This window comes from Clupea harengus, chromosome 16 (assembly GCF_900700415.2).
Source record: "Clupea harengus chromosome 16, Ch_v2.0.2, whole genome shotgun sequence".
Classification (NCBI taxonomy): domain Eukaryota; kingdom Metazoa; phylum Chordata; class Actinopteri; order Clupeiformes; family Clupeidae; genus Clupea; species Clupea harengus.
The window spans coordinates 9,161,872-9,176,871 of record NC_045167.1 but is presented as its reverse complement, the minus strand read 5'-3'; the positions used below and the strand labels follow the sequence as shown (position 1 = coordinate 9,176,871).

The window sequence follows — 15,000 nt, the reverse complement described above, 5'->3', positions numbered from 1 at the left end:
GACTTGATGTCAGCCATAGCAACATAGACTTCATCTTAGCTTAGGAGTTCTTGCCTTTCCACAGTAAATGTTTCTCCTGACAACTTTGTGATTAGTATTTAGAAGAATACTTTTAGTTAGAAACTTGTAGCGCGACACTCTTAGATGTAAGACAAAATGCTTTGTGAATACGGGCCCAGAGCAGGTAACCACAAGTGTGTAAATTGCAATCATTGTGGCAATATGACATGACACCAGGTCATTAGTATAACATAAAGTCCTTTTTCTAAATGGCAATACGTCATGTGGTTTAGTGATTGCAGTGTCCATGTGGTTTAGTATCCATGTGGTTTAGTATCCATGTGGTTTAGTGTCCATGTGGTTTAGTGTCCATGTGGTTTATAGATTGCAGCGTCCATGTGGTTTATAGATTGCAGTGTCCATGTGGTTTATTGACTGCAGCGTCCATGTGGTTTATAGACTGCAGTGTCCATGTGGTTTATAGACTGCAGTGTCCATGTGGTTTATAGACTGCAGTGTCCATGTGGTTTATAGACTGCAGTGTCCATGTGGTTTATAGATTGCAGTGTCCATGTGGTTTATAGACTGCAGCGTCCATGTGGTTTATAGACTGCAGTGTCCATGTGGTTGTTTTTGTATTGGGAGAACAGAGCTGAAACAGAGGGCCAGATTGGACAAACATAAACAGGGAATTAAATGGGAAACTAAATGGGACTTCTCCCCTTTTCTGTAATTGTCTCTGATTTAGTCATCGAGGTACTTTGCCCAACATCATGCACAGTCTGTCCTGTACATATTGAATATTGAAATAATATGGTCTTTCTATATATCTACTCTTTAGTTTGATTGTTTGTGACCGTTTTACCCTGATAGCATGTGTATATTTGAATCTTTGTTTTCCTCTGCCTGGCGTGGTTTGAGAGCATGGTATGTCATGTGACTTTACCTGTCTACAAGAATTATGTGACTACTTACCTGTCCATACTGAACACGTGATTACTGGTTAACAGCCCAAAGGCAGCCATTTTGACTTGCCCAGATGAAGGCTTTAATGACTGAAACATGTGGGCATGTTTTTTTTTTATGTAATAATGACTGAATAGCCAAGAGCTATTAAGTTTTTAAACTATGACTGAATAGCCAAGAGATATAAAATTCATTACCCTCCTGAGTTCTTCAACGATGGCTGTGAGTCATTACATGATGAGTAATATGTTATACCACAGTGGCCTTGGTTATTGTATGCCTGTGTTTATGCATGTTCCTGCCCATTTATATATGTATGTGTGTGAGTGTCTGTGCGTGTGTGTGTGTGTGTGTGTGTGTGTGTCTGTCTGTATTTACTGCCTTCACTTTACGAATGCCGCTAAACCCCAGCACCAGCCCAGCCAGGGACACACGCTTTTACAAAGTGTGTTTAGTTTGTCTAAATGTGTGACAACATACAGTAAAGTAGTTTGTTTTGTGGGCTGACGTGTGAACACGAACATACACACACGCAGCAACAAACGCTGTATTTTTTTTTTTTAGTCCAAGACGCTTGGCATACAACAGCAGCCATTTGTGATTGTTCACAATTGTTCAGTTTTTCCTTTAATTACTCCCATGGGAGTCTCAAGCAAACTGACAGAAGGATCACACTCCACACGGGTAGAGAGCGAGAGACCGAGAAAAAAAAGAGCGAAGGAGAGAAAGAAGATATATAGAGAAAGATAGAGCGAGAAAAGAGAGAGAGAGAGAGAGAGAGAGAGAAACTGAGCAAGCTGATAAAGAAGGCTGGCTCTGTGCTGGGGACTGCTCTGGTGCCCCCAGAGGTAATTGTGGAGAGAAGGATGTTGCACACACTGCTCAACATAATGGACAACACATCAGTGTCAGACACAAAAGACTTGACTATAGTATAGGTCATGGCTGAGGTGCAGGTCAGTAGAGTGTTTTCAGCTGGAGGCTCCTTCAACTCCACTGTGACAAGTATCGCTACAGGAAGTCAGTCCTGCCCACTACAGTAGCAATATATGATGACTCCCCTCTGTGCCGAGAAGAGGCTCTCCTCTTCTACATTTACTTTGCACAGTTAGAGCTGTATCTCAAATTCTATGTTTTTTATTCTATTTATTTTATCAGTAGTTTAATTGTATGCATGTGTATGTGTTTATATATATATATATATATATATATATATATATATATCAATGTCAATTTAGTAATACTGTTCGTGCCTGTTTTTGACAGTGTGTAAGTAACATGTGTTTTGTTTTATCTATCTATCTATAGTATTTATCTATCTATCTGATTGGCTATCTATCTATCTGATTGGCTATGTGATTGGCCACCTGTCTATCGCTCTTTTTATCATTGGCATTGGCGTTGTCTGGTCATAGCAAACAGCTTGTTAAGAGACTGTGAGTCGTAGGAGGAGCAGCTGGTAGCACCACTCGCACCCAACACAGATGCAAAGGTGTTAATTACACATGGTGTTGAAAACAGCACTTTGATTAGATGTAGTGTCCGCATTTTAATGATATATATACTGTATATTTGTGCAGTATGTTGTTTGTACCATGTCTACAGTATATCTGAAAATAAATCCCACTTTGGTATTCTGTCCTGGGTCATATCTGCGAATGTTTAATGTGATGTCAAAACATCAAACTCATCAGAACTTTTACTTTACTGCTTGTTTTCTTAGCTGGTTGCTGTAGACATGTTTGGTGCCCAGGTTTTGCATCCTTCTATTTGATCTGAACAGAGGAGAAAACTAATGGAAATGTGCTGTTTGCCTGTTAGTGAACAAAGTCCTTCCCAGACAATAAGTCCTCTTGTAGGTGTGTGTGATTGTGTGTGTGATCAGGAGTGTACTGAAATGCATGTTTATGCCAACACACTCACACACATCAGTGTTAACATTTTGTCATGACAATATTCTTTGTTTGTTTGTTTGTTTGTTTGTGTGGTTTCCAGGCAACCCGGCACAGCCCACCTCTCTCCACTACATGAACCCGTACCAGCTGAACGCCTACGCCATGGCTCTGAGGGCCGTGGGCGAGATCATCCAAGACTACGACAGCGATAAGATGTTCCCTGCGCTGGGCTTCGGAGCCAAGCTGCCCCCTGACGGGAGGGTGTCCCATGAGTTTGCACTGGTGAGGGTCACTCACTTACGCACATACACGCACACACACACACACACACACACACACACACACACACACACACTCTCTCTATCACACACACACACACACTCACACACACACACACACACACACACACACAAACACACACAAACTCTGTCTCTCTCTCTCTCTCACACACACATACCCACACACACTCACACACACACTGATGAGGGTTAGACTTCAGCCTTCTCTAAAACTACTACACCTGTATAAGTCAGTCTGCGTCCAAATGCTCAGGCATGCATGATTCGTTTTGTCTTTGTTTCTCACTCACACTCGTCTGAGTTTTGGTGTGGGTCTGGGCTGGGGATGGGGGTGTTGTTACACTGTAAACCTGAACAAGTTCAGAGTACTTAAAACTTTTGATGTAACCGATTACATAATAAAATTTGAGTACATATATTATTATTTTTAAGTAAACTTAACTTAAAAATGATACATCGGCTATACTGATTTATTTTGTTATCGTTTTCATAATTTTTAAGTTCTCTGAACTTATATTCAAATATTTTTATACTTAAATCTTCTCTGTATACTTAAATCTTCTCTATGTACTAAATTATTTTCACTCAACAACACAAAATAAAATTAAGTTTTAAGCCTTAAAAATCAAGTTCAGTGCACTTAATATTGGTGAAAGAGTTCAACTTAATTATTCTGAGTAAATAATACTTAATAAGCTTACTTTTTTAAAGTTAACTCCGCTTGATTATTCTGAGTAGGTAATACTTAAATAGCTAACTTTTTTTAAGTGAGCACTACTTATTTTCAATTATTGACCACATATACTGATTTTCTGGTTCTGTTTACAAACTGACTTTAAACTGAAAGTTACTCTACAAGAAACATTAAAATCTATGTAAGATTTCTATTAAAAAGAGTGAGATGAGAAAAACTTAAGAGGTATCATTTATATTTCTTGTAAAACAACTGACAAAATAAAATATTACATCAAAGCTTTAAAGAACAGCGTTAACAAAGTTAACAAGTCAACAACAAATCGTTTATTTCAACAAATAATTTTTTAAGGTGAGTAAGAACGGTTTCAGAGGTTTGTTGTCATCCAGACATAAAAAGGTTTTGTATGAGAAGGTGTGCGTGAGTTTTTTGGGATATTCTAAATTGAAAGCATACACTATGTCAGGCCAAACAACAACATAAATGCCTCAGAAATCCTCTGCACCCAATTCAAAGATGTTGTCGCAGCTGAAGGGGTCGGGACCCGATGTAAGGAGAGCAACAGGAGCTCCTCTTCCTCCTGCAAAACACCATCAATACAATTACCAGGAGAGTTTCAATGGAAACACTTACAAAAAAACTGGCAATTAATAATACATAGTATCAACTAATATTAAAGTTTCAGTAACAAACAAAATGTGATCACTGTTGTGCAGTTAATCCTAGACATACCTGAAGGTCATAAGCCTCAAGGATCACCCGTAGCACCTCTGCTGTCTTGCCAGTCCGTGATGCCTTCTGCCTGTACACAAAAATATCTCCTTTATTGACTCCTCTTCTTATAGGTCTACATCAAATCGGTTTGTTGTTTATATGCAACAAGAATGCTGTCAGGGCAAAAAGAATATTGTAGGTCTTAACTGAAGTTCTCGACCATTATTGTTAGCTTGCTGCTAACACTTTTATCCATCAGATCCATTAAAACACATAGAAGCTAGCTAGCTGCTAAAAAGTTACATATAACATTAGCATGCTGATATGAATTATATGGTGTTTCTGTAGAACCTGAGTTGTTTTCAACATAAACAATTGATTGTTGTTTACTTTGCACATGAACATATTTGGGGGGAAATAACCCACTAACTAGCTCTTTAGCTCTTTAGCTTCCTAGCCGCCAGCGCCAACAGTCGTACAACTGAACTTGCTACTTGACAGCCAAAACGTGATTACTCAATAATAATTACAAAGAGGGAAATTCGCCACTTCTTATCGCAATTTCACTTGCTCCCGCAATTTTGTCGCAACAAACACCTAAAAAACACAGTTTACTTACCAGATAAGGACGCTTAGCAGCGACAGGATTACTAAAATATCTCCTTTGGTGGGGTGACCAGACGTCCTCTTTTACCCGGACATGCGTCCGGCAGTGATTGCAAAATCTTCCGGGATTTTGCCTCGTCGGATATTTGTGTTTCTCTGGGTTTCTCTTACGCCCTTACACGTTTAGGAAAGGGTATCTCCCTTACGTTCCACCTTCTAGCACAAGCTCTGACTGTAGCGAGAACTGTCATTGGTCGACCGGCCTCTCAGTGTTGCCAGATGCACGATAATTATCCTCCCAAGACGATCATTTTGAGCATTTAATACGATACTTCACCATTTCCAATCTGGCAACACTGAGCACCGTGCCACTTCCAGTAGTTGCATTGTTTACAACAGCACATGACATCTGCATGTGGAAAAGGTGTCAAAATTCCGTCGCGGGGGGGGGGGGCGGTCATCTGTATGCTACACACTACCACGCCCCTCCCCGCGACGAAGTGTCCTCTTTTTCACAAACTCAAATATGGTCACCCTACGGAGTTGGTCGACTCCTCTTTTACAGGAGGAACATGCTTGTAGAAGTCTAACTGATACTATACAATTATTAAGTCTGCTTTCTCCGTCTCTCATCACAAGATCTCTGATTCTGTTCTGAACTAGTCCTGCAACGACGTTGATGACGTCAGTTTGAATGAAACAAAAAAAATATGAGTTATCAGGCAATGTTTACTCAAACAAATACATTCCAATACAATTAAAACGTCTTCACTTGCTCAGAAAACTAATACATTTAAAGTTGGGTCAACTAAATACCAGGTTTTAAGTACTGAATACATAATGTTAATACGTTAGTAGAACTGTTTGGGTTTACAGTGTATGATGACGTGTGTGTGCGTACGTTTAGGGTTTGTGCCAACTTGATGTCCTTAGGGTACCCAGATTCTTGGGTACAGATGTGTCCACCGGGGCATGAAAGACCAAACACACACACACTTCAGAGAACTCAACTGTCTCAATTTGACAGTTTTCGAAGACAATGGTGAAAGTTTACAGGCCAACCACAACCCCCCCCCCCCCCCCTGCACACACGCACGCACACACACACACACACACACACACACACACACACACACACACACACACACACACACACACACATGCGTACACACACACTTGAGAGAGCTCAGAGATGATTTGTATGTTGGCAGGGGTGAATAAATACTGTGAAATCTGCTGCTCAGATCCTCAGGGCAGAGTGGTGTGTCACAACTCCCAGGGTGTGGAAGTAATGAGCCAGCTTCAGATTCACTTTCTCATCACGCTGATCACGCAATGTCTCACACACACACACACACACACACACACACACACACACACACACACACACAGAGAGAGACAATCCTGCTCCTTCAGTGCTGCAAGAGCTGCTTTAGCTCGGGTGGTGCCAGATTCAAGAGGGAAGCAGATTCTTTCTCTCAGTATTTCGGCCCCTTCACTGTGCTCATTTGCAAATTGTTCCAGTAAGTTCCATCCTTCATCTTTCTTTTCTGAGAAGAGGAAATACTCAAACCATTGCTTTTTGGCCCTCTCGGGACACCATCCACACCATACTCTAGCTATGGCATGGTGAGTCTACTGATGACTCAGCTTATGTGTGAATTTAGCCCAGCGTAGTCTCTCTTTTATAGGCCTGAAACAGTGGCCACTGTCTGGTCTGTAAACATAGGTGTTTGTTTGTCACTTACTCATAGTGTCTGGGTCAAGTCAGACCTCGGCTCCTCCAGTGTCAGACACTAAAAGACCTTACTATAAGATGATGGCTAACTGGAATGGATCTGTCTTCAGCCTGGTAAGAGTTCAGGGTCGTAACCATCACATCCTCTGTCTGAGGCCATGTTTCTCTCTCTCTCTCTAACCAGCTAACTTCACCCTTCATACCTTAGGTAAGAAAACAGGCATAACATACCAGGGTTGGTTTGTTGCTGTGGCCGGATCTCTTGTGAAGCCTGAAGTAAGGTCATCAGTGTCAGGCACAAAATACTTGACTATAGTGTAGGTCATGGCTAAGTGGAATGGATCATTTGGGTGTAGATTTGGGTTGTATCCATCACATCTTTCCTCAGGGGGCTTGCTTCTCTCTCTCTAACCAGCTAACTTCCTACTTTAGCTGAGATGGCTGACATAACATGCAGTAGCAGGACCTAATTTAAGTGAAGCCCTAAACTGCAGATGTCTCGGGGTTGTTTCTAACCCTGTGCTGGCATGGCTCCAATCTGGATCGGTTCCAGAATCATCTGTTCCAGAATCATCCTCAATCTGGAACTCTTAGCCTTGGTAACCACGGCGACACAGAGCTATGTTGTCATGTCACTTATAGTCGACAGACGGCATTCCATCTGTAACCCCCCCCCCCCCAAAAAAAACCCCAATAGGTGCTCCTTTCCAAAACTTTGCAGTGTGGTTTTCAGTCTCACTTAGTGTTTCCAGACGCATCCATCGCCCATGACACCGACGGTGACGGTGATGGTGATGGTGCCCTAGTTCACACAAATCAAAGGAGTCAACAGGCACGGCTAATGGTGCCACTCCTCTCAGATGGCACTCGGGTGCAGTGATTAGCTCAGTGGCTGTCAGGGAGGTATGACTGAAGGGCTTAAAATCGCCATCTAACCGATATTAAAAACGCACAGACACTCCAGTCTGTAACCGACGTGAAACGCACACGCCAAAGGAGGTTGGTTCATGCTCATTTAATAATAATAATAATAATAATAATAATAATAGTAATAATAATACAGACTCCTTGGGTGTGTGATTTAAACATTTCCACCCCTTCCTGCTCCCGCAAGAATATGTAATATTTTATCCTGCAAAATCGAAAAGGTGGATGTTTACGCAGGTTGGGTTTTCCAGTCCCAATCCTGCCAGCTTGCGTGAAAATGTGTCATGTGTAAGGACCACCAACCCTGCACCTGTTTATGGAAAACATGGATTATGTCTTACCTGGGGTACGTTCGTCGTAGGATTGAAGCTAAGTTAATCAATTGGCCTTTTAGCCCGTTAAGATTAGCGAGCTGATTGAGAACAGCAAATATCGGTTCGTTAACGGCTGATCCGCATCCTAATCATGTGGTTAATTTCAACCAGGCTAAAGTTATCATGGCATTTGCGCGTGCACGTCCTACTTCAAAAGGCAGGAAAGGTCGATCACTAAAACCATGATTTTCTAACTGTATTATGGTTCTAAACTCAAAGAAAAGGGCTCTTTTTTTCTCCGCTGGCGAGTAGGAGATGAACATGAACGCTTATGAAGAATACAAGACCATAATCATGGCAAAATTCAACACCACCACCGCTGTGAGAGCAAGGTGTGTTGGGATGTTTATAGGGTGATATCTATGTATGAATACCTGACGGCAAGAGTCAGCTGGTACAGAGGTTTCCTCTACCGGTTTAAATCTGCATGGTTGCTAGTTTAAATCCCCTCACCTCCTTCCTCGATGTAGTTTTACATTTCCTTGGAAGTCGCTTTGAATAAAAGCGTCTGTTAAATGACTAAATATATTAATAACAAATGCAATAAATTGAAGCAGTGAAAATAAATTGTCTGTATTTCTCTCTATTCTTATCATGAGTCCACCGTAATCATTTTCTACAATAATGATATGCTATGGTGTACTAATAACACTCATATAATTATGAGTGCTTTGTTCTCCGCATCACCGACAACTACAAAAATGTACCACTCGCAAAAAAGCGCAAGACAGTCAATGTGGTGTTTGCAATAAATGACTCGAGAAGGTCTTGTAAATTAATGATTCCTTGTCGGCTGAATCGGTAGCGCTCATACAAGAATAATGGATCTTGGCGATCGCAAAGAACTCTCTCCCTCCGCTAATCTAACTCTAATATCAGTCCTTGGTCAATGGGATCCCTCCTTTTTCCGGGGGTGTGGCAAGCTTATCCAGCTACACTTAAGTTAGCCTGCCCTGGAGCAGGTTAGTGCTAATCGATATGTAACTATGGTGATTTATCAAAAGTTGCTTCCACGAACCAAAATCTTATCTTAGCCTGAAAATTAGCTCGCTAAACCGTTTAGCGAGCTACGACGAATACCCCCCTGCTCTAGTGCAAACATAAATAACATTCTGGCACTCTGAGATTCAACTGAATGAAGAGTGCGCTACAAATGAAATGCATTATTATTATTATTATTATTATTCTGTAATTCAAACATTCAACCTTTTATACATATATTTATAATTTCCTTTTATACATATATTTATATAATCATATATTTATAATTTGCCCGAGTGATTTCTTTCTCCTGCTCCTGCACATGCATCAGTGTCTTACTGCCCGCACCCATGCTGCGCAATCCAAATGAGTCCTACGGTGCTTTTGCGCTGGGTCCTGTGTACACGCACACACACACACACACACACGCACACACGCACACACACACATACACACACACACACACGCACACATACACACACAAACACGTGCACATATACACACACACACACATACACACACACACACACACACACACATACACACACACACGGACACACAAACACAAACGCTGCTCTTGCGCTGGGTCCTGCGATATGCCTGTGAGAGTACAGGCCCCTTAAGCAGTTTTTGTTTCATTGTATGGAATGGTGTAGTTACTAAGAACTACAACACATCGAGTAACAAAGAGAAAACGCCACTTTTATACTTAACACTAGCATGCATGCATGCACACACACACACACACACAGACACACACACACACACACACACACACACACTCACACACACACACACACACACACACACACACACACACACACACACACACACACACACACACACACATACAGACACACACACACACACATCTGTGGACATCTATCTGTGCCTATATCTACGTCTATATCTCCAGAGCGTCAAAGTGCTGTCACACACGGTTTACCTGAAGTAGTTACAATGTTATAAAGGCTTTATAACACATTGTGTAAGACAAACTACTAGTGCATTGATATTTTTCATTTTCATCATTACATAATCATTCATCTTTCGACTTCAAAAAAAGTTAAATGTGAAGTCCTTGTGTTTAAATGCTGTATTAGTGTGTGTTTAACCCTGCGTTCATATCTGTTTTAACCCTATGTTAATGTGTGTTTAGTTGTGTTAGTGTGTATTTTAATGCTGTGTTTATATCTGTTTTAATGCTGTGTTAATGTGTGTTTAGTGGTGTTAGTGTGTGTCTCTATGCTGTGTTCATATCTGTTTTATTGCTGTGTTAGTGTTTAGTGGTGTTAGTGTGTGTCTCTATGCTGTGTTCATATCTGTTTTATTGCTGTGTTAGTGTTTAGTGGTGTGTTAGTGTGTGTATTAATGCTGTGTTTGCATTGTTCCCCTGCAGAATGGAAACCCTCAGAACCCCTACTGCCATGGCATAGATGGTGTGATGGAGGCGTACTACCAAAGCCTGAAGTCTGTGCAGCTGTACGGACCAACAAACTTCTCACCTGTCATCAACCATGTGGCCAGGTAAACACACACACACACACACACACACACACACACACACTCACAAACACAAACATAAACATAAACACACATACACATACACCTACACAAACACACATACACACACACAAACACACACACAATTACAAACACACAAACACATACACACATACACACACACAGCAGTGCTATCACTCACAGCTCATAGCACAAGACTAAAGCCTGTTTCCACCCTAAGCCACACTGATCGAATGCCAAACAGCATCAGGTTTGTTTTCGCACCAGTTTAACACAGACGTGACTCTGCGGTACACTAATGCCACACTCCGAGTGTGTTAATATTAATATGTGCTGGCAGATACATCTGTTCGGGTTGCTCTGTGCTGCTGCTTTATAACATCCCGTTGAGAGTATAGCATGCAGAGAAGAAATGGATTTGGGGTCGCATCGGGTGTGAAATTGGGGTTACCTATCCTGCAAAGTCCTCTCTAGCCTGTAGGTATCTGGCGTCTCATTGTTGGAGAGTCACTTGAATAGAGACAATGCCAGATTCATAGGGGAACTGTGAGTGAGTGTGGGAAACTGTACATGCAGGTCAGAGCAATATGGAAACTGCTAGTTTATGAACATATTTGGGCATTTGGCATAAATGTACCAGTTAAAAAGATGTCTCTGTCTGAATGCATTCCCTCAACACACCCCGACTCCTCCTCGTCTGTGTGTGTGTGTGTGTGTGTGTGTGTGTGTGTGTGTGTGTGTGTGTGTGTGTGTGTGTGTGTGTGTGTGTGTGTGTGTGTGTGTGTGTGCTGTAACTCAGTACTTGGTACGGCAGAGGTCTGTGTGTGTGTGTATGTGTGTTTGTGTGTGTGTGTGTGTGCTGTAACTCAGTACTTGGTACGGCAGAGGTCTGTGTGTGTGTGTGTGTGTGTGTGTGTGTGTGTGTGTGTGTGTGTGTGTGTTGTAACTTAGTAGTTGGTAGGGCAGAGTTGTGTGTGTGTGCGTGAATAAGGAAACTGTAACTGATGGGGTGGACCAGGGAAAATGAAAGACTTCCTATCACCAAATACAAGGCGGTGTCCAATCAGAGGGCCAGAAATCAATGATATTGTAGGTGTTTGTGAGTGTGTTTGTGTGTGTGTGAAGGCTGGCTGAATGAGTATGCCCTGAGCGTTAGGTGAACAGACTGCTACTGGTAATGAAATTAGGGATGATGGATAGAGGTGCCTGGAGGGATTCACAGAGTGCAGGACTACCTCATAATACAGGACTACCTCATAATACAGGACTACATCATAATACAAGACTACCTCATAATACAGGACTACATCATAATACAGGACTACCTCATAATACAGGACTACATCATAATACAGGACTACATCATAATACAGGACTACCTCATAATACAGGACTACATCATAATACAGGACTACATCATAATACAGCTCCCCTGCAAACACACCCCACACTGATCTGGCTCGATCCTGACTTGATCTGGCTCTGATCCTGATTGGACCTGGCTCTGATCCTGATTGGATCTGGCTCTGATCCTGACTTGATCTGGCTCTGATCCTGATTGGATCTGGCTCTGATCCTGATTGGATCTGGCTCTGATCCTGACTTGATCTGGCTCTGATCCTGACTTGATCTGGCTCTGATCTCACTTTGATCTGGCTCTGATCCTGACTTGATCTGGTTCTGGACCTGATTTGGCTCTAATCTGGTATTGCTCTGGCAACTTAGGACTCAGAATTGGTTGTCACTGTACTATACTGCAACTAGGGTTATAACTAATAAAACATTAGGATTCGGATTATTTCAGTATAAACATTGTTGTTAGTTATGTTTAAAGGTGTAATTGCAGTAGAGTGAACTCTCATTTCACCTAGGAGTATGTGACCACTCTAACTAAAGACCTCTGGAAATGTCACAAAGTTATAACACTACAGACGTGGACAAAATTGTTGGTACCCTTCCGTTAAAGAAAGAAAAACCCACAATGGTCACTGAAATAACTTGAAACTGACAAGCTCCAGTTTTGTCTCATCTGTCCAAAGGACATTCTCCCAGAAGCCCTGTGGCTTGTCAATATGCATTTTGGCAAATTCCAGTCTCGCTTTTATATGATTTGCTTTCAACCAACAGTGGTGTCCTCCTCGGTCGACTTTGGCTCAAACAGCGACGTATGGTGCGATCTGTCACTGATGTACCTTGACCTTGGAGTTGACCTCTAATCTCGTTGGAAGTTGTTCTGGGCTCTTTGGTTACCATTCGTATTATCCGTCTCTTCAATTTGTCATCCATTTTCCTCTTGCGGCCACATCCAGGGAGGTTGGTTACAGTCCCCTGGACCTTAAACTTCTGAATAATATGTGCAACTGTAGTCACAGGAATATCAAGCTGCTTGGAGATGGTCTTATAGCCTTTACCTTTAACATGCTTGTCTATAACTTTCTTTCTAATCTCCTGAAACAACCCTGTCCTTAGCTTTCTGTGGTCCATGTTCAGTGTGGTACACATCATGATACCAAACACCACAGTGACTACTTTTCAACTTTTAAAAAGGCAGGCTGACTGATTACAAGTTTGAAGACACCTGTAATGCTAATTAAAGGGCACACCTTAGTTTAACATGTCCCTATGGTCAAATTATTTTCAATCTTTTCTAAGGGGACCATCATTTTTGTCCAGGCCAGTTTGATTCGTTTTTTTTTTTAATTATTCTGTTGAACCACAATTCAAAAGCAATGTCTGATTTTCATTAGTTAACTTTAAGTACATTTGTATTTATTATTACTTTTGTTAGTTTCAAGTTATTTCAGTGACCATTGTGGCTTTTTCTTCCTTTAGCGGAAGGGTACCAACAATTTTGTCCACGTCTTTATAAATGATTAACACGTAACGGCACAGACGCACACATTTACTTCTGTATGTTTTTTTAGGTTTAGGTTGTCTTTGGTAATTAGTGAGTGTGAGTACTGTGCCACCATCCTCCCACACAGGGCTCAGACAATGCAGTGTCTCTTAATGAGAGGAGGACCAGTGAGTCATGGACACACACACACACACACACACACACACACACACACACACACACACACACACACACACACACACACTGTACATGCTGTAAGGAAAAAGGACGACTCTTTGAAGTTGAGGCTGGAATCTTTAGAGTTTTTTCCAATCATTTTCACACTTGGTTCAATACCATGTACACTTTCTAAAAAAAAATGAACACATCCAGCATATCAGTAGACTATGTGAACTTAACTGTGGATACTTTTCCATTGTATTCCAACTATACAACAGTGGTGCAGTACAGCATTTGCTTTGGAATGTACATAGAAGGAAAAAATAGATTTTCCCACTAACATTTTCCCACTATTACTGCTGCATATGAAAGTCATGGGCCATCAATGAGACAAAGTGACCCAAAAAGGCAACTACAACAATCATGTCTATCTAGGCTAGGGTGACTCACAATAGCATCTTGTTAGCCAACAACACTAACCACTGTACCACTGATCACACCTTGTAATCTTGCAACACAAAACTGGTATTTACAGTATTCTGTTGGCAAACCAACAGAAAAGTTTGTTCTTGGTGTCATGACAACAGCTTGCCTTGAAATATTTGTGGAATATGGGGGATTTTAGGGGTGGATAAGATGTGCTAAAGATTTTTTCAAAAGGGAAGGGAGAATGTTGTAGTACTGTAAATTCTTAGTTTATGAAAATGTCACCACGGATCAGCATTAGGGCTGCAGGACACTTCTAGTGGTAGTCTCATGTGTTGTTGTTTCATTTACTGTACTGGGGAAGTAAAATGTCTGCACACTTTTTTGTGCTATAGTGCACCACAGAAAGTTTTGCATGGAGCTGTCTTGAGGCATATAGCTGAATTTCATATTTACTGTATTTCATTTTATATTACATATAGTATCTTTTTGCAATACAACACTAAACTGTGCAAAAATAGAGAATACAGCAACACATAATTTATGCATTTTGCAATGCTTCAAGTTGTCTGTGTTTTTTAGGTCATTGTACTTTGAGTGACAAAGTAGTCTTCCTGAGAGAGAACATTTGCTAAAGTTACGGCAGCATGAGTCACTTTATGGGGAAGTATAAAGTGTTTTGGTGGTTGTAGTGCATTTTGCATCAAAGGTTAACTGATATGCTGAGGTGTGCGTCTGCAAAGCCCACTGTGTGAAGAGTTGGGAAAAAGTGTAATGAAACAAGTGTGAAAATAATCGGAAAAAACTGTAATCCAACAATGGAGTTGGAGCAGCAGCAGT

At 41.3% G+C, this 15,000-nt stretch overlaps 1 protein-coding gene across 5 annotated transcripts in view; it reads left to right on the top strand.

The window, feature by feature from the left end:
• Positions 1–15,000, top strand: part of LOC105891164 (copine-8) — a 118,424-nt gene that overhangs the window by 92,406 nt on the left and 11,018 nt on the right. For all 5 annotated transcript variants that reach the window (XM_031582461.2, XM_031582462.2, XM_012817318.3 and 2 more), the window contains 2 exons: positions 2,962–3,143; positions 10,594–10,721. In XM_031582461.2, coding sequence (XP_031438321.1) covers positions 2,962–3,143; positions 10,594–10,721 — 310 coding nt within the window. The remainder of the gene's footprint in view (positions 1–2,961; positions 3,144–10,593; positions 10,722–15,000) is intronic.